This window comes from Apodemus sylvaticus, chromosome 19 (assembly GCF_947179515.1).
Source record: "Apodemus sylvaticus chromosome 19, mApoSyl1.1, whole genome shotgun sequence".
Taxonomy (NCBI): Eukaryota; Metazoa; Chordata; class Mammalia; order Rodentia; family Muridae; genus Apodemus; species Apodemus sylvaticus.
Genome location: NC_067490.1, coordinates 9,843,277 through 9,867,142, shown reverse-complemented (window position 1 = coordinate 9,867,142; position 23,866 = coordinate 9,843,277). Strand labels below are relative to the sequence as shown.

The following is a 23,866-nucleotide window of genomic DNA, read 5'->3' as shown; positions in this document are numbered from 1 at the left end:
GTATATCTGTGTGTGTGTGTGTACATGTGCATATGTGTGTGTACATGTATGTAGGTCAGAGGACAACTTAAAGGAGTTGGTTCTCATCTACCATGTGAGTAGGTAGATGAGAACCAACTTGAACTCAGGTTGTCAGGTTTAGTGGCAAGCTCTTTTCTTTCATAAACCATCCTGCCTGCCCCTTACCCATCCTGAAAAATCCTTTCCATTGGCATTTACATTGAGGCCATTTTCTTTTTTTCTAATTTCAATTTCTTCCTTGAGTCAAAATTTCAGGAGTATTCATTCCTTCTGAGGAGCTGTAAGAGTTCAGCTGGAGCCTTTGTGTGATCTGGGCTGACGCTCTCTGTCTTGTCTAGAAGGTCGGGTGGCTTCCACTTACCTCAGGATTTGTCTAGGGCCCTAACTTGACCCGTCTGGTGTCAGTTTCTGAAGCCCTGTTCCTTCGGCTCCTGAGCTCTTCCTCTCAACATGCCCACAGATGTCTGTTGTGTTTCCGTCGATGTCTCTGTCACTGGCAGAGGCCCCTTCTCTTTCCTTAAGGAAGTGGGAGCACAGGTTGTATTCTGGGATCTGTACATGATCCCAGAAGTTCTCCTCACACTGCCTGCTCCTGCTGTTGTCCACTCTGTCCATGTCCTCTTGGGACAAGCATGCCCACTCACTGCTGTGAGCACCCTCCTCTCCAGAGTGTTCTTAACTTTCACGGAGCCCTTTCTGCAACTCCCTCACGTGCCTCCATTTCTCTCTTTGCAGAATCCTTCACCTGAAGGCATTTCTGATGGTGTGTGTTGACTGACAGTGACGTGTCAGACTCTATCATGCCCTTTTTGAAGGACACCTTCAGTTTCACATGGCGCGCCAGCTTCTCCTTCAGTGGTTAGAGCATGGGTTTCTCATCTTATGTCTTTGCCTGTGATCCTTGTCTTTGTTCCTTGTCTCTGTTTCTGTGTTTGTAGCATGCAGTTTAATTTTTGTGTCCACGGCTTCCCCGTCACTTTGGTTTTGACAGTCACATATTAAACAAGGTGTATCTAGCTGTGTTTTGGTTTGGTTTGGTTTGAGGAAGATGCAGTCTATTTTGGGGTGTTGTGGTGTGCTGTCCTCTAAGGATGACACAGCAGTTGCCATCTTGGGACCAGAGCAGCTGTAATTACCTGCATGAGTCCTTTTCAAGATTGGGACAGTGGAAGCCCCACAGGATGGTGCATGAGACTCCCTTCCTCTCCAAGGCTATGTAAGCAGCTAACTCTTACTAAGAGGAAGAGTCCTCTGTAGTGTAGCTGCCCATTGGTTGCTCCTGCTCCTGCAGGTAACCTCAGGAAACCCACTGCTTCACCAAGCTGGCCTGGGCAAGATAATTTCGTTTGTCATCAGGGTTCTGCCTAAGGACAGGTAGACACATCTCCCAAGAAGTCACATAAAAGGAGTTCTCTGTGTTTTGTGTATTATTATTTTTGTGGAACCTTTCTTAGATGTTATTTCTTTGTCCATTTCTTCTGTCCAGTTCCTTGTCTCCTCTTTGGTCCTCTCTGCCTAGCTCCTCTACTCTTCTTCCTCTCCCCTCCCCCTCCCATCCCTTTATTCTCCTCCCCTCCTGTGCCCCCTTCCTCCTCCCCACCATCTCCTCTCTTCTTCTACCTCCCTCCCCGTCCTCTTCTCCTTTCTCATTCTCCCCTCCCCTCCCCTCCCCTCCTCTCCCCTTCCTTCCCCTCCCCTCCCCTCCCCTCCTCTCCTCTTTGTAACACTACTTGATATCAGGGTTATTAAAGGTCAGAGCCTAAGTCCTGGTAGCCCCAATAATTCAGATGTGGCTGTCCATCCTCATGAGCCCACGAACAAACAAGTAATAATAAAAATCAGAAAAGGGAGACTGACTCAATGTAGCCACACTGGAAAGAAGGACAGAGAGAGCCCGTGACTGCTCCTTCTCCTCAGTCCATCTCCCAGGTCCTGACATGAGGGTAAGATTTAGATAGAAGACAAGTGGTGTACATAATTACCTGATCAAAGTGGTCCTGCCTATAGCCGTACACTGTCATTATCTCAGCTTCAGCCTGTCTTAGGAGATGGTATGATAGGTTGTTTGTATGAGCTTCCTTCTTGGGAGACAAGTTCCCATTTGTCTGGCCCCAGGCTTAGCCATTTATTTTCTAGCGAGGGACTCCCAGGGAATTCCAGTTTCCTTGGGCATCTTGTTTCCACAGGCCAGATGTCTCTTAGAATGTTCTCACTCCTTCCGGGCATGCTAATTTCACACTTCCACCTGCAGATGATGATCCTTCCCAGAGTGCCTTGCCATTTTGTCTGTCTCCTGCCCTGACTATGCTTCTCTTTGTATTTACATTTTGACTACTTCTATCTGACCCGTCTTCCCCTCCAGTGACCCCACCTTTGACTACATCAAGTGTATCCTTGAATTTATGAAGGAGCTCATCTCTCCTTGCATATCATGGCTTTGTTGGTAATTCATTTGACTCTTAGTTTCAAGTCCTCATCTGTTCACGCACAAGTAACATTTTAACACACTGATGGGAGATATTTTAGAGTTGTACACCCATGTTGGTTTTAAATCTGATGTTTGGTTTGCTCTGTTTTTTTGACAATGGATTGGGATGATTGGGTTTTCCTTGCTCTCTTTTGGATGCCTTATACTCTGATTGGATTGAACTGTGCTAAAAATAACAGAGAATCTCATCTCCCTCAGCAGCTTTTGTAATCCTCCCTATGTGGGTGGCTGTTACAATGTTTACCTTCTTTGTAACAAAAATTCAGGTTTCTGTGATCCCGCCCCAGTGACTTGGGTTTGGGTGCTGGGGAGCTCAGTGGTACAGGACACCACACTAGTTTCCAGGTGTCCTGTACCAGATACCTGGTCACTCACTCTGTTCCTGATTCTCATCTTGCTGGGGAGGCTGACTTGCTCACTGGGATTCCAGTGAGGCCCTCTGGGTTTCATAACCAATGGACCTTTTCACACTTTCTGATCATGCTGGGCCAGCAAAGTCTCCTGGTTCTCCAGTGCTGTTGTGAGTTTGAGGTAGAAATCCCCTGCGCTGCCTGCTGTGACTATACTTTAAGGTTGTTTATGGGGTTTGGGGTCCAGGACTGTTTTCCACCCCAACCCACAGGATGATTCAACTTTCTTCTGTTTTTTTTTTTCCAATGTAAGTCTCAGGAAGTGGGGCAACTGCTTCAGCTCACTCCTCATACCAAGGTCATGGTGCCTTGTGCAGCAGAGAAAAAGGCTCTCTGAGGAGTGGCAGTATTCCTTTCAAGGAAAGAACATCATAAGCATATGGAGGGACTAGAAAGATGGCTCAACAGTTAAGAGAACCAGCTGCTCTTTCAGAGGACCCAGGCTGGATTCCCAGCACCCACATGGTGGCTTACAACCTCCATAACTCCAATTCCAAGGGATCAGGCACCCTCTACTGGGTTTATGTGGTACACAGACATACATGTAAGCAGAACACTTATACACATAAAAGTTAATATTTTATTTTAAAAGAGTATATAGGCACTTGGGAGACAGAGGCAAGCAAACGTTTGTGAGTTCAAGATGTCCATAGAGAACTCTAGCCCAGCCAAGGCTGCAGAGTGAGAACTTGTCTCAGTCTCTACCTTGAAGAAAATGTGGGATAAAAGAGAGCACAAGCTGTATGGGAAGCAATTTATTTGGCTCAAAGGGGGGAGGGGAGAGAGAGAGAGAGAGAGAGAGAGAGAGAGAGAGAGAGAGAGAGAGAATGAATGTGAATAAGAGTCAAAACATCACTGGGAGTTGGACATTGGACAGGGGCAAGGAGAAACTGGATTACTCTTCTATATTGAATCTCCATCATTCCATAGTGGGTTGGACATGCTTCCCACCTGCCTCACAGAGGCTGCTGGTTTGGAGACACTGGTCAGCAGCAGGAGGGGGTACTACAGGTCACAGGCCTGCAGACCAGGGTGGGGCAGGAGGGCTGGCAGCATCCAGATGACTGGCAGGAGGAAGTCACACAGACAGGCCGGCAGCTCACGGGCACACACACAGAGGACTGGCAGGAGGGAGCCATGCACACAATAGGCCTGCAGCTCACAGGTACACAGCAGGTCACCTGGCATCTCACAGGAACACATATGGAAGGCCTGCAGCTCAAGGGCACACAGGCTGACTGGCAGGGGCTGGACACACAGCAGGCTGGCTGGCAGCCTGAGGAACAACTAGTGTGGCACATGATGGCAGATCCTGGCTGGTCTGTAAGAGGGTGGGAATGCCTGACATTCCTTTCTGGTGTGCCTTTTATACCCAGCCCTATTGTTCCAACTACCCAGAATGTAGCTGGTCTTCCCTGTGGTGTTTCTATCACTTGATCCTCAGTGACTTATTATTCTGGGATGCATCTTCCTGAGTTATAGTCTTCAGAAACAACGTTGACTTGAGGCCAACTTAACATAAACAGGATATACTGGTTTGACTTAAATGTATTTTATGCTGCTGTTTCTCAGGCCATCATTTAACCCATAGGGACACTGGCTGGATTGAGTGTAGGATCCTGTTCTTCTCATTTTGCTCTATCAATGAAGGCCTTGAGGTGATACTGCATTTCATCATTATTATTTATTTTGACTCTCCATTGAAAAATGTGAAATTTTAACACAGAGACTGGGAAACTAGGACCTATGGCCCAAGTTTGTCATACTTTCTATCTTTGTAAATAAAGTTTTATTGACAACAACATGCCTGTGTGCATATGTGTTGACAGCTGTTGCGTTCAAAACATTTGCTGTCATCCCTTAACATAAAATTAGCTAGCTGCTATAGTTTCTCTTCTGTTGTGATAAAACATTTGACCAACACAATTTAAAGGAGGAAGAATTTATTTTGGCTTTCAGTTCAAGGTACCATGGTGGGGAAGTCAAGTGAGCAGGAGCTTGATGCAGCCAGTCTGGGAAAAAACAGAGAGGATGAATGCTGTTGCCACCCAGCATTTTTTTCCCACTTATATTGCCCAGGGAATGGCACCTCCTACTGTGGACTGCTCTTCCCACCTTAATGAATGTAATTGAGACAATCCTTCACAGGCATGCCCAGAGGCTTTTCAAGATTCTAGATTTTGTCTACTGACTATACTAATCACTATAGCAACCATGTATAACACTGTATAACAAAAATAACAAGTCTATTGTGTAGTGACTGCCACAGGGGTTCCTTTGTTCCTTCAGTAAATACAACTGTGTGGTTTCAGAAAGCCCAGAAAACTTTATAACAGTGTAAATGAGTGACTTTCTGCCATGGTTCCTTGTTCTGTATCTCCACAACCCCAGGACTATGAAAGCTGTTGCTGTCTCCTAAGCCCTGTGTAACCCTACACTGGGAATCGGGAAGTCTGGGAAACAAGAAAATGAATGAACAGGGCAGAACCAGTGTAGCTCACCTGTGGCAGACGCTCACTGCCTTAGTTAGGATTTTACCACTGTCAACAGACACCATGACCAAGGCAACTCTTATAAGGACAACATTTAATTGGGGCTGGCTTACAGGTTCAGAGGTTCAGTCCATTATCATCAAGGCGGGAACATGGTAGCATCCAGGCAGGCATGGTGCAGGAGGAGCTGAGAGTTCTACGTCTTGTTCCAAAGACAAACAGGAGAAGACTGACTTCCAGGCAGCTAGGATGAGGGTCTTAAAACCCACACCCACAATGACACACTTACAAGGCCATACCTCCTAATAGTGCCACTCCCTGGGCTAAGCATATACAAACCATTACACTCATCAAGGAACTTTCACTATAGACTCTGTGGGTGTGTGCGTTATATTCGTGTGAATGGTGGAGCAATGCCCTCCCTGGCTCCTGCTCATCCAACATCCTGCTGAAAGGTCCCTGGTGTGTGTTGTCATCTCCTTGGGGCTCCTGCCCAGTAGAGCCCAGCAGTGAAACTCCATGTCACTCCCTCACCCTACAGACACCTACCTGACACCCCAGGGACACTCTGCTGGTCACAGAGAATGACTTTGCAAGTGCTGAATAACCCCAGTCCAGTAACAATGACAGCAGGCTCGCAGGTCCCCTCTCTTCTCAGTTTGCCTCTCCTTCTTCCATGAGTGAAGACAGAATCAACTTTCTGGAGAAAAGATTTGTTTTAGTTTATGGTTGCAAAGGTTTTGGCTCAGCCAATTTGGGACCAGAGCTTGGGAGATTATCACGGTAGAGGATAAAGCCATTTACCTCCAGATAGACTGTAATCAGAAAGAGACACAGAGAGAGAGAGAGAGAGAGAGAGAGAGAGAGAGAGAGAGAGAGAGAGAGAGAGAGAGAGAGGAGAAAGGGGGGAGGAGAGAGGGAGGGAGGGAAGGAGGGAAAGGGAGAGGGACAGGGACAGGGAGAGGGACAGGGAGAGGGACAGGGAGAGGAAGGCCAGGGATGGAATAGAAGATTGTTTTGTTTTGTTTTGCTTTGTGAGACAGGGTTTCTCTGTGTAACTCTGGCTGTCCTGGAGCTCACTCTGTAGACCAGGCTGGTCTTGAACTCACAGAGATCCATCTGCCTCTGCCTCCACCACCTCCATGCAATGCTATGGAAGCTTTAAAGCCACACTCCCTCACCCCAGTGACATATTTCTTCCAGCTAGCCCCTCCCCCTGCAGGTTCCATCACCTCTCTGATTAGCATGCTGCCCGGGGTGGGGGTGGGGTGGGGGTGGGGGTAGGGGTTTGGAGTTGGGGAGGGGGTGGGGGGAGGGGGAAGGGGGTCTGAGCTATGGGTGCAGGAACCTAGGAGTGATATTTCAAACTTGTACCAGGCATCTCATGACTCAAATGTTTTCAAACCCCCACAGCTTCACAGTTCCAACCTTGTTCAAAAGCCTCCGTGAGGTTAGACTAAGGTGGCATCGATAGCTCCTGTAAAAATTAAAAACGAGTTATGTGCTTCTGATGTGCGGTGGAGTCAGTAGTCTTCTTCCAAAGGGATGAGCAAGGGGTTGGCAAGGAAAGCCGGACTGAAGTGAGATTGAAACCCAGCAGGGCAACACCGACCCCTGAAGCCCTGTCAGGCATCTAGGCCATGCTGTGATGTAAGCTCCGAGGGCTTGGGTGACACTGGTTCTGTAGCCTTGATGTTTGTAGCCCACATGGGCTGTGACTGGTCCTTGACTGGGGTTTCCAGTTCCTGGCATCTCCAGCTACCTGGGGCGGCTCCTTTTCCCCTTGGTTTTCCTCTCACAGCTTCACACATGAACTTTTCGGGGGCGGGGGGGGGGGCTGCCTGGAGGGACCCAGATTTTAGCACATTCCCTGGCCTCCAAGGCTATCCCCATCCCGCCCCGAAATCTGGGTGGATGCCTCCGTGACACTGAAACAGTGTAGCTGCCTGTGTCTGACCCTGTAGCTCTGGTTGGCCTCAAACTCCGCCTCCTGAGTGCTGGGATGAAGGTGTGACCACCAGAACTTTCATATTCCAAACATCTGCAGAACCAAGGCTGCTGCCAGCTGGTGTGGCTGCCTGGCTCCTGGTTCCACAGCTCCATGGCTTGGTGGAAGCGCCTTGGAAATCACTTCCCTGGATAGCTCCAGGTGGACATAGGACTCCAAGTTCTCATAGAAAAGTCTTCCATAGAACTCAGACTGGGAGCCGGGCAGTGATGGCTCACGCCTGTAATCCCAGCACTTGGGAGGCAGAGGCAGGTGGATTTCTGAGTTCAAGGCCAACCTGGTCTACAGAGTGAGTCCCAGGACAGCCAAGACTACACAGAGAAACCTTGTCTCGAAACACAAACAAACAAACAAACAAACAAAACAAAACCCAAAACAAACAAATAAAAACCCTCAAACTGGGTTGCCTTCATAAGTACCATATCCCCTCCTACCCCTACCCCCACACCCACACCCAACTAGGCCCCATTTACAGTCTCCTCAAGTGTACTGCCACTGTGAGGAGGGAATACTCCACATTAGCCAGTGGGGGGTGGGCAACTCCTTAGGATGCTTTCTTGCCCAGCCCCTTTAAAGAGACCCTGTGACAGTTTGGATTGGCATGTCCCCAAGGACTGTGCGCTTAAGGTCTGGTTCCCAGCCTGTGGTGTCACTGGGAGCTGGTACAACCTTTAGAAAGGGAACTAGCCTATGGATCCTGTCTCCTTCCTCTCTCACTGGCCATACTCACTTGCCTTGCCGCGCACACCCTGAGGCAATGACAGATCCCAGTCACAGATCATAGAAGAAACCTCTCTCTGCTACACTGTTTCTCTCAGGTGCTTTGCCATGCACCAGAAAGCTGAGCAGGGTAGCTGGAAGACCTTCCTCCCTGTCCCTGGGGGATGGCTGTTCTCTTCCAGTGACAGGATACAGGATGTGTGAATAATCCCAGCAAGCAGGGACGGTGCAGCTTCAAATGGTCCTACTGTGTGCAGCTTCAAATGGTCCTACTGTGTGCAGCTTCAAATGGTCTTACTGTGTGCAGCTTCAAATGGTCCTACTGTGTGCAGCTTCAAATGGTCCTACTGTGTTCAGTGATCCTCTCCTCAGGGTCCTGCTCAACTCTTCCCATGGGGCATTCAGTTGGGGTAGGATGGACCTCGTCAGTCCTGTGGAGGTGTCCCTGCTCCCATCTGTCCGTGTGTCCTGCTCCTCTGTCTTCTGGTTCCCCCTCATTCAGTCAGATTCAGCTGAGGGCTAAGAACACCAGCTTTCCTGGCTGGTCTAATGGTACTCCTTTGACTCTCTGGTATTGGTGGTCCACTGGGAACCCAGTCCTTTGTGTCCTTTGTGGGGGGGGTCTGCTTACAAGGTGTCTTTTTCCCTTGTTCTTCCTCAGCCAGGCTTCAAACACTTGGGACCAGTGTTGTCACAGTAGGGACTAATCCTCACACTCTGGTGATCTGAGGCAGGCTGGGTGGAAACCTCTCTCATGGCCTCCTGATTTCTGGAAGCCCCAGCACTTTCCCCACCCCCATCCCCACCCCACCCCCACCCCAGCTTGTGCTCTCAGGATTCTCAGTCTGCAAGCATGCTGAGAGACTCTCAGACAGACATAGCTGCCTTAGGCTTTGTCCCAGTGTCCTGACTTGGCATTGGAGAATCTTTCTGTATCTGGCTTCACCGGGCAAAGCACCTCGGGCTGTGGCAGACAGGGTGTGAAGACCCAGAAGACTCCAGAAAATGCACGCAGCTCACAGCTCCTGAACACAAATACTTTATTGAACACAGCAGTGGACCTGTCACATCTGGTGTGGATGCATGGTCATGAGGAGGCTGCTATCTGTGTCACAGAGGAATCTGTAGGGGGAGGGGCTGGGTGGCCCCCTCAAACCCCATCAGGCAGCAGCTGTGTAGCCCCCAATCCATAGTGAGACAACTCTAGTGACCCTGGGCATCTTCCAGGGCCTCCTTAGAGTGGAGAATTGCTTAGGAACAAAGATGTAGCCTGCAGAGGCTGAGAGACCCAGCCTGTCAGCAGCTGGCCTTCTGGCCTGAGGAGAGGCCTCAGCAGGTCTGTCTGGAGCAGGCAGGGCGGCACAGCAGGGACACACAAGAGGCTGGGCGACAGCAGCTGGGCTGGCAGCAGGAGGCACAGCAGGAGGAGGTGGGCACACAGCAGGCAGGTTTGCACACAGGGCGGCACAGCAGGGACACACTGGAGCAGGGCTTGCAGCACACAGGCTTGCAGCACACAGGAGCACAGCAGGAGTGCTGGCAGCAGGAGGAGGAGCCAGAGCAGATGGGGGTGCAGCACACAGGCTTGCAGCAGACAGGCACACAGCAAGAGGGCTGGCAGCAGGAGGACTGGCAGCTAGACTGCTGGCAGCATGACCCAGAGCAGATGGGGGTGCAGCAGACAGGCTTGCAGCAAAGGGTCACACAGCAGGACTGCTGGCAGGGGGAGCAGGTGCAGCAAGCTGGCTGGCAGCTAGACTGCTGGCAGCATGATGGTGTGCAGCAGGAGGATTGGCAGCAGGGGCTGGACACACAGCTCACTGGGGTGCAGACGAGGGTCAGGCAGGGGGCTGGGGCACAGCAGCTGGACTGGCAGCAGCTAGGTTGGCAGCAGCTGGGGACACAGCAAGGAACACAGCAGCTGGGTTGGCAGCAGCTGGACTGGCAGCAACTGGGGGCACAGCAGCAGGGCTCACAGCAGCTCTCTGGGCAGTCGTCTACCTGCCAGGAAGAGTCGGTACAAGAATCACAGGAACCCGGCAGGCAGACCCGGCTGTCGTAACTCAGGTCACTGGAGCAGATGGACATGGTGGAGGCAGCCATGGTGGGCAGGTGTGGTAGGAGCAGTGAGGGTGTGTGTAGGTGTGTGAGTGTGAGGGTCTGGCTGTTAGCTTTTATACTTCTCTGAGCTTGTGTTGTCCTGGTGAGAAACGTCTCAGGCTTTCCTTCCTGTTTGCTGGAAGCCTCCCTTATTAGCTCTGTGTGCAAGCCTAACCTGTGTTTGGTTTTGTTTTGACTGTGCTGAAGGTCTGGAAAACATTTGAGGCCACTTCCCCTGTGAGGTCTTAGAGGTGAGCAGGGCTCCATGGCAACGGGTATTTGTTATCCTGTGTTTGAGTGGCTGGGACCTGTTACTGTTAAATATTATTGTTGTTTTAAACATTTTTAAAACAAGCAGAATGAAAAAAACCACGCCTTCCATCGTACAACTCATCCAGAGGCATATGGGCGGGTACTCTGTCTTTCTCCAAATGCTAGCAAGATGCAAACCTTACACAGCACACTTTACACAGAGGCTTGTTGGCGGGAGGTTGTGTGTACTCCCTGAACCACCTGTGCTTTGTGAGGGAGACAGTGCTTGGGTAGAGTTTGGTGTCTTCTTCTGTGGTGCCTGACCCTCCTGAGATACTCAGCAGTGAGACTGAGCTTTTTCTGTTGACACTCTTCTCGGTTGTTCCAAGGCCAGAGACTCCACACCTGCGGCGGTCACATTTCAGAGACTCCTGGTCTACCTTGCTCCTCATGATGGGATAGTCTGGCTGGGTATAGAATTCTGGGTTTGGATCCAGGCGGTGGTGGCACAAACCTTTAATCCCAGCACTGAGGAGGCAGAGGCAGGAGAATCTCTGAGTTCGAGGCCAGTCTGGTCTACAGGGCAAGTTTCAGGACAACCAGGGCTACATAAAGACCCTGTCTTAAAAAACAAACAAGTGGGCTGGAGAGATGGCTCAGTGGTTAAGAGCGCGACTACTCTTCCAGAGGTCCTGAGTTCAATTCCTAGCAACCACATGGTAGCTCACAACCATCTATAAAAGGGATCTGATGCCCTCTCTAGTGTGTCTGAAGATAGTTACAGTGTACTCGTATAAATAAAATAATTTTTTAAACAAACAAACAAGTAAGCAAAAAATTCTGGGTTTGAACCAGTGTCCCTCAAGGTGACAATACTTATTCTGGTGCCTGTGTTACTGAGCAGAGGCAAGTGGAGCTTCTCCACAGTCCACCTGCCTTTCAACCTCTGTCTGTTGTTTCTTTCCTGAATGCTGGGTTTGTTCTAGAATGCCTGTGTCTGGACTAAGTGTTGTTTTGTGGACTATGAATACTTTCGGCATGACCTTTCATCTCAGTATTATCTTAAAACCCAATTCTCCTTCCGTGGCTTTTCCTTCCAAGACTCTAGACGTGGCTCCTAGTGTAAACCTTCAGAGTGTCTTGATCCCCCGTTTTCCTCAATTTTATCCTTTGTACCCTTCCTTGTGAGGTTGTTCTAGTTTTATTTCCAGACACTTTCTGCCACTAGAGAGCCATCTTAACTCTCTATGAATTTAAGATCCTGTGAACATGCCAGGTAGACTCACCACTCCCAGTGTGGCCTCAATGAGACATATCCACCGTCTCCTGTGTGAATCAGTCTCTGAAGCCACCATGACAGATCTGTGTGTCCTGTAGCTGTGCAGAGGGTGCTGGCTTCCCTTCTGTGGTGTAGCTGGGTGTTCTCTCAGGTTGCTGGCAGCAATAGGGGTATACCTGCAACTTTTTAATTTCCTTTTTAAAAATTATTGGTTTTCCCCATTTCTTTATTTTTTATTTTTATTCTTTAAGATTTATTTATTTTATGTATATGAGCATATGGTAGCTGTCTTCAGACACACCAGAAGAGGGCATTGGATTCTATTACAGATGGTTGTGAGTCACCATGTATGTGGTTTCTGGGAACTGAACTCAGGACCTCTGGAAGAGCAGTCAGTGCTCTTAACTGCTGAGCTATCTCTCCAGCCCCCCTCCCTTTTTTGAGACAGTAGCTCCTGTAGTCCAGCCTGGCCCCACTATGTAGCCAATGCTTGCCCTAAACTCTTGATACTCTTGCCTCCACATCCCAGAAGTGTGTCACCATGTTGGGTTTATGACTGGATTGTTCTCCTGGTGAACTCATCTCTTTCTAGAACCCTGTACCCTTTCTGTGGTCAGCCCCACTCCAGTTTCCAGCATCATGATGGTTTCTTCAGCTCTGGTCTCACGAATCCTTTCAGCTTCTCTTCTTAGTCTGAGTCTTCCATCCATTCCCGGGACTCCATCCTCCCTGGCTCCTGACGCTGGCTCCTGCCTCCAGCTTTCCTGAACTGTATCTCACCTCCTCAGCACTCCCGCACCCCACAATATCCTCACTTCAGCCGCCCCACACGCTACAGCCATCCCATAGCCTGTTGGCAAGCACCCTCACCCGCACCTGTGGGCTCCTGCTTTACTGTCTAAGAACTCTGTCTGTCTTCCTCTCTCCCTCCTAACCTCCCTCTCCCTTTCTCCCTCCCTGTCCTCCTCATTCTTTTGGATAGCATCCTGCTCTTAGTTCACAATCTCTGTGAACTAAGTTTGCCATGGTAGATGCCAAACTCATCTACCGATTTCACTTTCCAGAAGCTGGAAAACCGCAAAGTGAAAAATTGCAGAATTAAGTGATGCTGGCTGTTGAGGTTTGGTCTGTTACTATGTATCTTAATGATAACACCAGTCCCCAAGATCTGGTTGCCTCGGAGACGAGAAGAATCTCATGTACACCAAGTGATGCTATGAGACCGTGCTCTTTAATTTAAACCAGAAAATGATGCTGACTTCCTATAGCTGGGCAGAGGAGAGGTAGGTGGTTTCAGTTCCCAGGCTTGGGGTCTGAGGCGGGACCCTGGGAAGGGAGGGAGAAGGCGGAGAGACGAGAGGACACCGAGAGGCAGGTGAGCCATGAAAACCTGGCTATGAGGCTGGCCAATTGAAGTACGAGTGGCCCAGGCAGAACATGATCAATTATATCTCAGGGTTATTGATAGGGAAGTAGACAAAAATACCTTAGAGGGTAGATACCTGCCCAGCTCTAGTGTTTTAAAATCTTATTATGAATATAAAACTGGGAACTGAATTGTCTGGGAACTGAATGATCTAAAGCAGTGTAGAAACCACCAATTTGAAATTAAATATTTACTACAACAGCAGACTTTTAAAAATAATTTTATTAACCAGGCGGTGGTGGCGCACACCTGTAATCCCAGCACCTGAGAGGCAGAGGCAGGCGGATTTCTGAGTTTGAGGCCAGCCTGGTCTACAGAGTGAGTTCCAAGGCAGCCAGGGCTACACAGAGAAACCCTATCTCGAAAAAACCAAAAAACAAACAAAAAAACAAACACCAAAAAAACCCCACCAAAAAACAAAAATAATTTTTTTTATTATGGTATGTTGTTATTCCTGCTGGCTATACATGGCGGTATCTTGGAGCTGGAGGCCCTCAGGCTGGGGCTCAGCTCTGCTCAGGCACTCGTGGTTGTCTTGAGGCGCTGTCCCTGTTCCCCTGGGCTGTGTGTTGTCATCTGTCCACTTACGCATCTTCCTGCTCTGACTTTGTGCAAGTCCTTTGCTGACCATCAGGTTTGTGGCAAGAGTCCCAGTCACTTGGTCACATTGCCAAAGTGACCCCAGCATAGGAGACTCTGTGGGAGGTGACTTGCCTGTCCCTTGCTGGGTTAGAGGTGACATCCATCCTGGGCACCTTAGGCAGGTCAGTGGTTCTTCTTTAGGGTCAGCAGTCATCTGAAGATCTCGGGTACCCACAGCCTTCCTCTGAGCCCTGACCTGCGACCCGGGTCCTGTCTCCATCGAGTTCAACTTCAGAGTTTACCTTCAGCATTACGGGAATATGGCCATGAGTCCTATGTTCTCAGACAGTATCCTGGCTTAGGTGAAGGGATGGGGCTGTCAGCGCCAGGGACCCAGTGATGGCCTGTGGCTCCTACTTGGTAGTTTTTCGGAGAAATACTTGGTTCACCATGGAGCCACCACTTAAAGAGTATGACCAAGGGTATCAGAACATTCCCTCAACACTTGGCTGTCACCAGTGTGTGCCTTAGCTCACCCCAGGCTCCTTGCCCTTGAGTGGTCCTTCTGTTCTGCCCTGGCCCACTTCAGACACCCACTGTCATGGTGTGGTGATTTTGAATACGCTAGGTCCAGGGAGTGGCACTATTAGGAGGTGTGAGCTTGTTGACGTAGGTGTGGCTTTGTTGGAGTGGGTGTGGCCTTGTTAGAGGAAGTAAGTCACTGTGAGGGTGGGCTTTTGAGACCCTCCTCCCAGCCACACAGGAGTCAGTATTCTAGATGCCTTCAGAATAAGAGGTAAGACTTACACCATGCCTGCCTGGATGCTGCCATGTTCCTGCCTTGATGATAATGGACTGAACCTTTGAACCTGTAAACCAGCCCCAATTAAATGCCCTTTATAAGTGTTGCCTTGGTCATGGTGTCTGTTCGCAGCAGTAAGACCCTAACTAAGACACATGGTTTGGGGACAGAATGTCCCCAGAAGCTCATGTGCTGAATGCCTGTTATCTAGTTGGTGGTACTGTTTGGGGAGGTGGATGAAACATTAGGTTATAGGCCTTACTGGAGGAAGCAGGCCACAGGGGGCAGGTCTTTTGAGCTTCCTCATGTCCTGCCCTTCCTCCTTTCTGCTTCCTCTCTGCCATGAGGGAGCAGCCTCAGCTCCATGTTCCGGTTGTGTAGCTTTCTGACTTATTACAGGTTCAGAATAACCAGAGTAAGAGCTAGACCCTTTGGAACCACGAATCAAGAGGATTTACCCCCACCCCTGATCCTACACACCATTCTTAGCTCTCTATGCTGATATTTGACTCAGCATTCATTGAGCAGTCTGACTGGCCTGTATGCCTACTCTCCACTCCCAGAAGTCCCTGTTCTGTGTTTTCCACACATAGTCGTATGTCATCTCATCCAACATGATGTTTCCAAGGTGACTCCACCTGGTTACCTCCTCGACAACTATGTGATGTCCCCTGTGTGGACAGCCCACATGTATTAGTCAGGGTTTCTATTCCTGCACAAACATTATGACCAAGAAGCAAGTTAGGGAGGAAAGGGTTTATTTAGCTTACACTTCCACATTGCTGTTCATCACTAAAGGAAGTCAGGACTGGAACTCAAGCAGGTTGGATGTTCCTTACTGGCTTGCTTCCCCTGGCTTGCTCAGCCTGCTCTCTTATAGAACCCAGGACTACCAGCCCAGAGATGGCACCACCCACAAGGGGCCCTCCCCCCTTGATCACTAATTGAGAAAATGCCTTACAGCTGGATCTCGTGGAGGCATTTCCTCAAGGGAGGCTCCTTTCTCTGTGATAACTCCAGCCTGTGACAAGTTTACACAAAACCAGCCAGTACAGCACACATATCTATCCACTCTCCTGCTGTGGACATGAGAGTAATTCTATGTAGTCTGGACCTGAGTAGAGACTGCTCTATACGGACAAATGTTCTCCTTTCTCTCAGGATGAAGCCTGGGGCTGACCCTACAGATTTACAGGCTCACCTTGTGATTAAAAGCTTTGAAAATGATCTTCCAATGTGGCCACACAAGGAAAGAGGCTCATAGGAGACAGGGGACACACTTCTTGGGTGCTGGAGGGCATCTCTCTGGCATAGTGGTCACTAGGCAGGTGAGGTCATGTGTTTTAGAAATCATCAGAGGTGAGAGGGGCAGATAGAGGTCCCCATGAATTCTTCCCTGTCCCCTTTCTGTTACAACCCCAATGATGATGGCATATTTGGGTCATCATAGCACCAAAGAGAGCCAGACATGTATTAGGGGTGATCTCCAGTGAGGTTGAGCCTTACCTGTTGGCCATTCAACTACCACACAATATGTTGTGGTCATCATCATGGCCCTTTGGGACCTCTTATCTATGGGCATATAGATTTGCCCCCAGGAAAGTGGACAAGGCTGTGTCATTTGCTCTCTGGTGCTGGGGTGACTCAGTGGTTATCTCCAGTAGTCTTCTGAGTAGAGGAGGGGAGGTGGCCCCTGAGCACAGGAACACTCTGTGTGAGGACCTAAGACTGCTGGCACAGCTGGTGTTACATCGTGCGTCAGTGACTCTTCTTGCTGCTGTGACAAAATGCCTGACAGGAAGCAACTTAACAGGAGAAATGGTTCTTTCTGACTCACGGTTCCCAGGGACACAGTCCATCACAGTGGGGACAGCGCAGTGGCAGTGAGCATGAGGTGGCAGGGTTGCCTGTGCCCTGGACTGCTTGCTGCCTGACCCTACCTGCCTTCAGGGGGTGGGGGGTTGGAGGTGAGGTAGTGCAGAGTCAATGACACAGACTCCGGGAGTAGGTGAGAGACACTTCAGCAGCAAGTGCTTCTGAACACTGCTGCAAGCTCCTTAAATACCTTCCACTGGTCTCAAGAAAGCATCTCTTCTAAACAGCAGTTTCCGATTGGCTGGAATGGTTTGCAGCAGCAATCCTTGGTCTCTCTCAGGCAGTCCTCAATTAGGTGCTCTTGCAGGAGATGGGTCGTTGACTCTGTTCCCCCAAGGGCAGGATGGTGGTCTAGGGCACAGGCAACATGGCTGGTCAAGAAGCAGAGAAAGAGAGGGCACTGGGTGGGGCATGGGATGCCCATATTTAGCTCGCTTTCTTCTTTGTATCCAATCCTGGACCCCAGTGCATGGAAGGGTGCCGCTCATTTAGGGTGGGCATTCCCATCTCAGATAATCAGATCTAGAAACTCTCTCCAGGACATGCTGGCTTAGTCACCAATCTCTGCTGTGAAGAGACACACAACCAAGGCAACATACAGAAGAAAGCATTTTATTAAGGGCTTGCTTATAGTGTCAGAGGGTGAGTCCATGGCCGTCATGGTGGGGAGCATGGCAACAGGAACACGGGCTTGGCGCAGGAACAGCAGCTGAGAGCTCGCATCTTAATCCACATAGAAAGAACAAGATTGCACCTGACTTGGACTTTTGGAACCTCAAAGCCCACCCCCAGTAACATATCTTCTCCAACATGGCCACACCCCCTAATCCTTCCTAAACAGTTCCACCATCTAGGAACCAAGCATTCAAATATATGAGCCTATGGGGGCCTATAGCTAGTCCTCTGTGGTTGAGGTTAGAGAGGTGGAAATGGCTAGCACAGTGGAGAAGCAGCCTGTGGGGAATAGTACCCCGGATGAGGACTTGGGTCAGCAGCTAGACTTTTAGTCTTGAGGAGAAGACACCAGGCATGTTGACCATTTGTTTCCATGGTGATAACAGATCCTGTCAAGTTGACATTATTAACCACCTCACTCGGGCCGGGCAGTGGTGGTGCATCCCTTTAATCCCAGCACTTGGGAGGCAGAGGCAGGTGGATTTCTGAGTTTGAGGCCAGCCTGGTCTACAGAGTGAGTTCCAGGACAGCCAGAGCTACACAGAGAAACCTTGTCTCGAAAATCTAAAAAACAAAACAAAACAAAACAAACCCCCACCTCACTCTACCCAGCATCCAATCAAGTGGTCCATGTGCTACTGCAGGGTGGGATACTGGATCTAGAATGCCAGGCATCAAGGCTGGATGGAGGTCAGCTCCACACCGTGTAGGGCAGCATCTTGGAAAGGCTCCTGGGCACCAGGGCTACAGGAAGAGTGTTAGAATGTACGAGGGCTGCATTGGTATGAGGCATCCAAGAGGCTGTTCGAGGCTGGCGTTCTTGGTTCCGAGCCCTAGCTGGAGCTGGAGCCCTGGTTAAGGTGTGGACCCTGGGGACAATAAAGCTTCCAGGAGAGATGGGGACAGAATAAGCATTGTTGTAGAGGGCTGGTCCCCCAAGGGAGACTGGAGATGTCGGTTCAAATAGGAGGGCCGTGTTCAGGTAGACCCCAGCCATCAGGAGGAGCCTTGGGGCTGGGAAGGACACGAGGCTCAGGGGTCCATGGCTGCCCAGTACTCACTTCCCCCATAGTCCTAGTCTCAGATACCAAATATCTGCTCTGGGAAGAGCCAGGCTGGACCCCTTGAGCCAGGTGCCATTTGTTGCATGAGGTATGGGCCCACCGTGCCCACCAACCCTGTGACACACACAAGACATGGGTCATTAGGAGACAGAGACAGGTTTAAAGATTTATTTTTCTTTCATTTTAAGTTAGTGTGTGTGTCTGTGTGTGTCTGTGTGTGTCTGTGTGTGTGTGTGCGTCTGTGTGTCTGTGTGTCTGTGTGTGTGTTTGTCTGTGTGTGTGTCTCTGTGTGTGTGTGTCTGTGCGTGTGTGTCTGTGTATGTGTGTGTGTCTGTGTGTGTGTGTGTCTGTGTGTGTGTGTCTGTGTGTGTGTGTCTGTGTGTGTGTGTCTGTGTGTGTATGTGTCTGTGTGTGTGTGTGTCTGTGTGTGTGTGTCTGTGTGTGTGTCTCTGTGTGTGTGTCTGTGTGTATGTGTCTGTGTGTGTGTGTGTCTGTGTGTGAGCATATGCACTTGTTCATGCATGAACAAATGAGTGCAGGGGTTTGCAGAGGCCAGAGGAGGGCAGCAAAGTCGGTGGGAAAGGAATTATAATTCACAGCAGGCACCCTCTGTGCACTGGGAACAGGACTCAGGTCCTTTGCAAGAGTGTCTGTGCTCTTAGCCACTGATCCATCTCTCTAGCCACTAAAGGCAGGTTTATCAGGATATACACAGCGACAGCCTGGGGAAGGCAAGGGCTGCTGTAGTTGGGACTTACGACTTGGGGTCTAAGAAGGCAGTGGAACTCTGTTTAGGTGGCCCCAGAGAAGGGCTCAGCAGCCAACTACCCAATGGGTAGCCATGACTAATCTTCTGTGGTCAAGGCTAGAGGGTGGGAATGGTTAGACCAAGAGGGTAGCAGCCTGCACTACATAGAACCCCAGATGAGGACTCGGGATCAGCAGCTGGACTTCTGGCCACAGCAGGCCTGTCTGGAGCAGGCAGGGCGGCACAGCAGGGACACACAGGAGGCTGGGCGACAGCAGCTGGGCTGGCAGCAGGAGGCACAGCAAGAGGAGGTGGACACACAGCAGGCAGGTCTGCACACAGGGCGGCACAGCAGAGACACGCTGGAGCAGGGCTTGCAGCACACAGGCTTGCAGCACACAGGAGCACAGCAGGAGGGCTGACAGCAGGAGGAGGAGGAGCCAGAGCAGATGGGGGTGCAGCAGACAGGCTTGCAGCAGACAGGCACACAGCAGGAGGGCTGGCAGCATGAGGACTGGCAGCTAGACTGCTGGCAGCATGACCCAGAGCAGATGGGTGTGCAGCAGACAGGCTTGCAGCAAAGGGTCACACAGCAGGGTTGCTGGCAGGGGGAGCAGGTGCAGCAAGCTGGCTGGCAGCTAGACTGCTGGCAGCATGAGGGTGTGCAGCAGGAGGATTGGCAGCAGGGGCTGGATACACAGATCACTGGGGTGCAGACAAGGGTCAGGCAGGGGGCGGGGGCGCAACAGCTGGGGGCACAGCAAGGAACACAGCAGCTTGGGGCACAGCAGCTGGACTGGCAGCAGCTGGGTTGGCAGCAGCTAGACTGGCAGCAGCTAGGGGCACAGCAGCAGGGCTCACAGCAGCTCTCTGGGCAGTCGTCCACCTGCCAGGAGGAGCTGGTGCAAGCGTCAGAGCAGACAGACCTGGTGGAGGCGGCCATGGCGGGGTTGGCTGGGAGTTGGGAGTGTGTGTTGAGTGACTGTGTGCGTGTTGAGGGAGTGTGTTTATGAGGTGCTCTGAGCTCTGGGCTTTTATCCTCCAGGCCTGTTTTGCTGCAGGAGGCTCTGAGTACTTCCATTTCCTTGTTATTCAGTCTGGAGGGGGCTCTGAGGGGCTCAGTCACTAACTCCAGTTGGGCTGGTTGTTCTAGCAATGAACTCATCTGGAGGGAAAGCACAGACTTCCTGGGCTGACCCTGTGCCCTCTGACTTCTGGCGCCTGCCAGGGTAGCTGGTGATGACACTGAGCACTGAGACTACTGTGTCCTCCAGCGCTGTCCATTCCTGTGCTGGTGGGGTCTGTCTGACTGTGTTTTGTGGTGGGAAAGCTCATTAATTCTTTTCTAAATGTTTGCTGTTGTACCTCTCTAAAGCTATGGGTCCTGGACTCTTCCTTTGTGGATGATCTTTCACTGTTCTCAACTACTTGACCATCTCAGATCAAATCCATTGGCCTGGACCAGTTCATACACTTTAGACTTGAGACACAGGTGGATGACAGTGGTAGCCACACCTGCAGCAGTAACCACTTGATCTTGGTTACTGTTAGCAAAATAAGAGGAGACTGAGTGTGGAGTCTGATGGTCAGGAAACAATGTAACAGTAAATATCAACACAGAGATCAATCTATGTATGCATCAAGACCACATGGCTACCATCATATAGACACCAATCTATATGAAGCTGATCTGGGAAGAACCCAACAGCTCTGGCAAACTGACAACACCTGGCCAGGTCCACAAACTATTGCTAGTGCAGTACAGTAGATAAGGAAGAAATAGAAGGGCTGGAGAGATGGATCAGTGGTTAAGAGCACTGACTGCTCTTCCAGAGGTCCTGAGTTCAATTCCCAGCATTCATATGGTGGCTCCCAACCATCTGTAATGGAATCTGATGCCCTCTTCTGGTGTGTCTGAAGAGAGTGACAGTGTACTCACATAAATGAAATAAATATTTTAAAGAAGAAGGAGGAGGAGAGGAAGAGGGAGAGGAAGAGGAAGAGGAAGAGGAAGAGGAAGAAGAAGAAGAAGAAGAAGAAGAAGAAGAAGAAGAAGAAGAAGAAGAAGAAGAAGAAGAAGAAGAAGAAGAAGAAGAAGAAATAGAAAAAGGACAGCCTCAGAGAACACTGTGCACAACCACACAGACCACACAAAACAGCAGCAACTTTCCTTGTCCTTTGGTGTCTCACAGCTTAGGCCAAAGAAATCTCAATGAATTTGAAATTTTTAAGATCTTATGAGATGTCATCTCAAGATGGAACGAAATAGAAACAAAAACAGAAAGAGAACTGGACAGTTCACCAATCTGTAGAAATAGAAGACATACTTAGATAGCCAGGGAGTCAGAGGGAGAGGCTGGAAGATAAAAGAGGTGGTTGAAAATGAAAAGACAACAAACCCACGCTGTGATTCAGCCAAAATAGCGCAAGAGGGAAATTCATAGCTGTGAAGGAAGAGTCCAGACCTAAGCTAAACACCTCAAGATCTAAACTCACACCTCAAGGAACCAGGAGCAGGAAGCACAAAGAACCCCAAGGCAAATATAGGAAATACACAGAAAATACACGGGAAACTCAGATTAGAGCTGGAAACAGAGGGCAGAAAAAAAATAAACAGTCTTGGGAACCAGGACAACAAAGAGCAACACTGCTTACGCCAAGTAAGGGAAAAGGAGATGTAAATAACTAAAATCACAGGTAGAAACAGGGTCGGGATGTGTGCTTACACAAGCAAAATGGACTAGATAGAAGAAGAGCACACTGAACCATGTATCCTGTCACCATGGCTGGTGACAAAAGAGGGAACTCAGTGGGCAGGAGAGATGGCTCAGTGAATGAGAGCGCCGACTGCTCTTCTGAAGGTCCTGAGTTCAAATCTCAGCAACCACATGGTGGCTCACAACCATCTGTAATGAGATTTGATAGCCTCTTCTGGTGTTTGCATATAGCTACAGTGTACTTACATATAATAAATAAAGAAATAAACAAACAAACAGATAAATAACAGTGAACTCAGGTGTCAGGGGCAGACTCCACATAGCCTGGAGACCAGTTGTGGACAGACCTCAATTCTTCCTGTGGCTTCAAATGCTATTAAGAGTCCTTTCTGCCATGGATGAAAAAAAACAACTATTTCAGAGAACTTCTGTGAACCCTCTTGACTATGATTTCAGCAGTTTGTAGTTTGCTAAGGCTTGTTTTGTATCCTCTGATCTGGTCTATGCCAGGTAGGGAAAGTGTCGTGTGCCAAAGGAAAGAATGTGTATGCTGTGCCTGTTGGAATGTTCTAGAGACGTTTGTCAGATCTCAGAATGTTCTGGAGATGTCTGTCAGATCTCGGAATGTTCTAGAGATGCCTGTCGAGTCCTTTGCCCTGCTGTTCCATTAGCTCGGGCTTTTGTGTTGTCTTGCTTGCCCCGCCCACTTCCAGGATGGCTGCTGCACAGCACAGTAGCTTATTACCAGGGTCTATGTAACTTGTGGTCGAAGGCTGCTTGCTTTGTGAGGTTGGACAACCACCACCGCATGTGTATGTGGTAATCGTCGGGTGTCTTTGTGATACACTGATCCCTTTGGTCATTATGTAGTTACCCGTTTGTCTCTTCCCACTGCTTGTCTTAATTCTGTTTTGTCAGATGCAAGCATAGCCACTGCGGCAGGTCTGCAGGGTCCATCTGCCTACACAACCACTTGTATCCCTTTCTTTCAGGCCCTCAGCCTGTGTGTCGTTCAGATGCTGTGAATTTCTTGAGGGTGGCATGCTGTTGGATATTGATTGATTAAATGCCATTCAGCTGATCTGTCTATTGACTGACGAGTTAGGACTGCTCACATTCAGGGTCACTGACGATGGTGCGCACGCACACCTGTCCTCTTCCTGCTTTTCTTCCAGTTGCTCTGTGCTCTTTGTGTCTCTCCTTCCTCTCCCTTTCCTCTGTGCAGTTAATGGCTTATAGAATTGTTAATATTTTGTCTTGGTTAGGGTTTTACTGCTGTGAGCAGACACCATGACCAATGCAACTCTTATAAGGACAACACTGAGTTGGGGTTGGCTTACAGGTTCAGTATCATCAAGGCGGGAGCATGGCAGCATCCAGGCAGGCATGGTATAGGAGGCGCTGAGATTTCTACATCTTCATGTGAAAGCTAATAGTAGAAGACTGGCTTCCAGACAGCTAGAATAAGGGTTTTAAAGCCCAAGTCCACAGTGACACACCTACTCTAATAAGGCCATAGCTTCTCCAACATAACCATACCCACTCCAACAAGGCCACACCCACTCCAACATGGCCACACCCAGTCCAACAAGGCCATCACTCCAAATAATGCAGCACCCTGGGCCAAGAATATGCTAACCATCACATATTCATTCCTATTTCTCTCTGGTATTCTGGTATTCTTACACTTTCCTGTGCAAACCCCAATGGTCATTGCCTTTCTGCCATTTCTGGGTAGTACGACCCTCTTCATCCCTTCTTGTAAGGTTGGTATCATGACCGTAAATTCTTTTTTGTTTATTGGGGAAGGTCTTTGTTTCTTCTTTGATTCTGAAGCCCTGCTGGTTTAGTACTCGTGTTTGGCGGTTATTTTCTTCCAGGACTTCAGCACAGCATCACACACACACTGGCCTGCAGAGTCTGCTCAGGAGCCTGCAGTTGATCTGGGGGCTTGTTTTCAAATGGGACTTGATGCTTCTCTCTTTTGCAGCCGGTGTGCCATGGTGAGGGTTTTGTGGTGTCCATTTAAGATTCTTTAGACCTTGGACACTTCCTTGTGTGTTCATATCTGTCCCAAAGGAAATTTCTGGAATTTACTGTATAGACTTTCTGTGTTCCAAACTTTCCTCTCCACCACCTCAGGGATACCAGTGGTTCTGACACCAATGACTGATGATGTCCCAAAGATCTCCCATACTCTTTCCAAT

General features: G+C 49.5%; 4 protein-coding genes across 6 annotated transcripts in view; 1 reads left to right on the top strand and 3 right to left on the bottom strand.

Moving 5' to 3' along the window:
* The window catches only part of Tspear (thrombospondin type laminin G domain and EAR repeats), a 178,522-nt gene that overhangs the window by 41,471 nt on the left and 113,185 nt on the right, over positions 1 to 23,866 (top strand). The window lies entirely within an intron of this gene.
* LOC127669677 (keratin-associated protein 12-1-like) lies at positions 3,906 to 4,220 on the bottom strand. Its single transcript, XM_052163844.1, has one exon. It carries the CDS (start codon positions 4,218 to 4,220, stop codon positions 3,906 to 3,908), a length of 315 nt encoding a protein of 104 aa, XP_052019804.1.
* Positions 9,469 to 10,242, bottom strand: LOC127669656 (keratin-associated protein 10-12-like). Of its 2 annotated transcripts, none has more exons than XM_052163809.1 (2): positions 10,082 to 10,242; positions 9,469 to 10,018 (listed from the first exon to the last, which is right to left on the bottom strand). In XM_052163809.1, the coding sequence occupies exons 1-2, from the start codon at positions 10,240 to 10,242 to the stop codon at positions 9,469 to 9,471; spliced, it is 711 nt and encodes a 236-aa protein (XP_052019769.1). The 2 variants fall into 2 exon arrangements, with proteins under 2 accessions (XP_052019769.1, XP_052019770.1); XM_052163810.1 differs by having other exon boundaries at positions 9,469 to 9,989; positions 10,092 to 10,242.
* LOC127669658 (keratin-associated protein 10-1-like) lies at positions 19,133 to 19,885 on the bottom strand. Of its 2 annotated transcripts, none has more exons than XM_052163813.1 (2): positions 19,770 to 19,885; positions 19,133 to 19,691 (listed from the first exon to the last, which is right to left on the bottom strand). In XM_052163813.1, exons 1-2 carry the CDS (start codon positions 19,883 to 19,885, stop codon positions 19,133 to 19,135), a joined length of 675 nt encoding a protein of 224 aa, XP_052019773.1. The 2 variants fall into 2 exon arrangements, with proteins under 2 accessions (XP_052019773.1, XP_052019774.1); XM_052163814.1 differs by having other exon boundaries at positions 19,133 to 19,709; positions 19,797 to 19,885.

Bases quoted from the DNA above. Each gene is read 5' to 3' on its own strand.
- LOC127669677 (XM_052163844.1), bottom strand. From the start codon at position 4,220: ATGTGCCACACTAGTTGTTCCTCAGGCTGCCAGCCAGCCTGCTGTGTG.
- LOC127669656 (XM_052163809.1), bottom strand. From the start codon at position 10,242: ATGGCTGCCTCCACCATGTCCATCTGCTCCAGTGACCTGAGTTACGAC. The intron at 10,019-10,081 runs GTCCAGCTGCTG...CTGCCAACCTAG, and splicing joins TGTGCCCCCAGTTGCTGCCA to CTGCTGCCAGTCCAGCTGCT.
- LOC127669658 (XM_052163813.1), bottom strand. From the start codon at position 19,885: ATGGCCGCCTCCACCAGGTCTGTCTGCTCTGACGCTTGCACCAGCTCC. The intron at 19,692-19,769 runs GTCTAGCTGCTG...CTGTGCCCCCAG, and splicing joins TGTGCCCCTAGCTGCTGCCA to CTGTTGCGCCCCCGCCCCCT.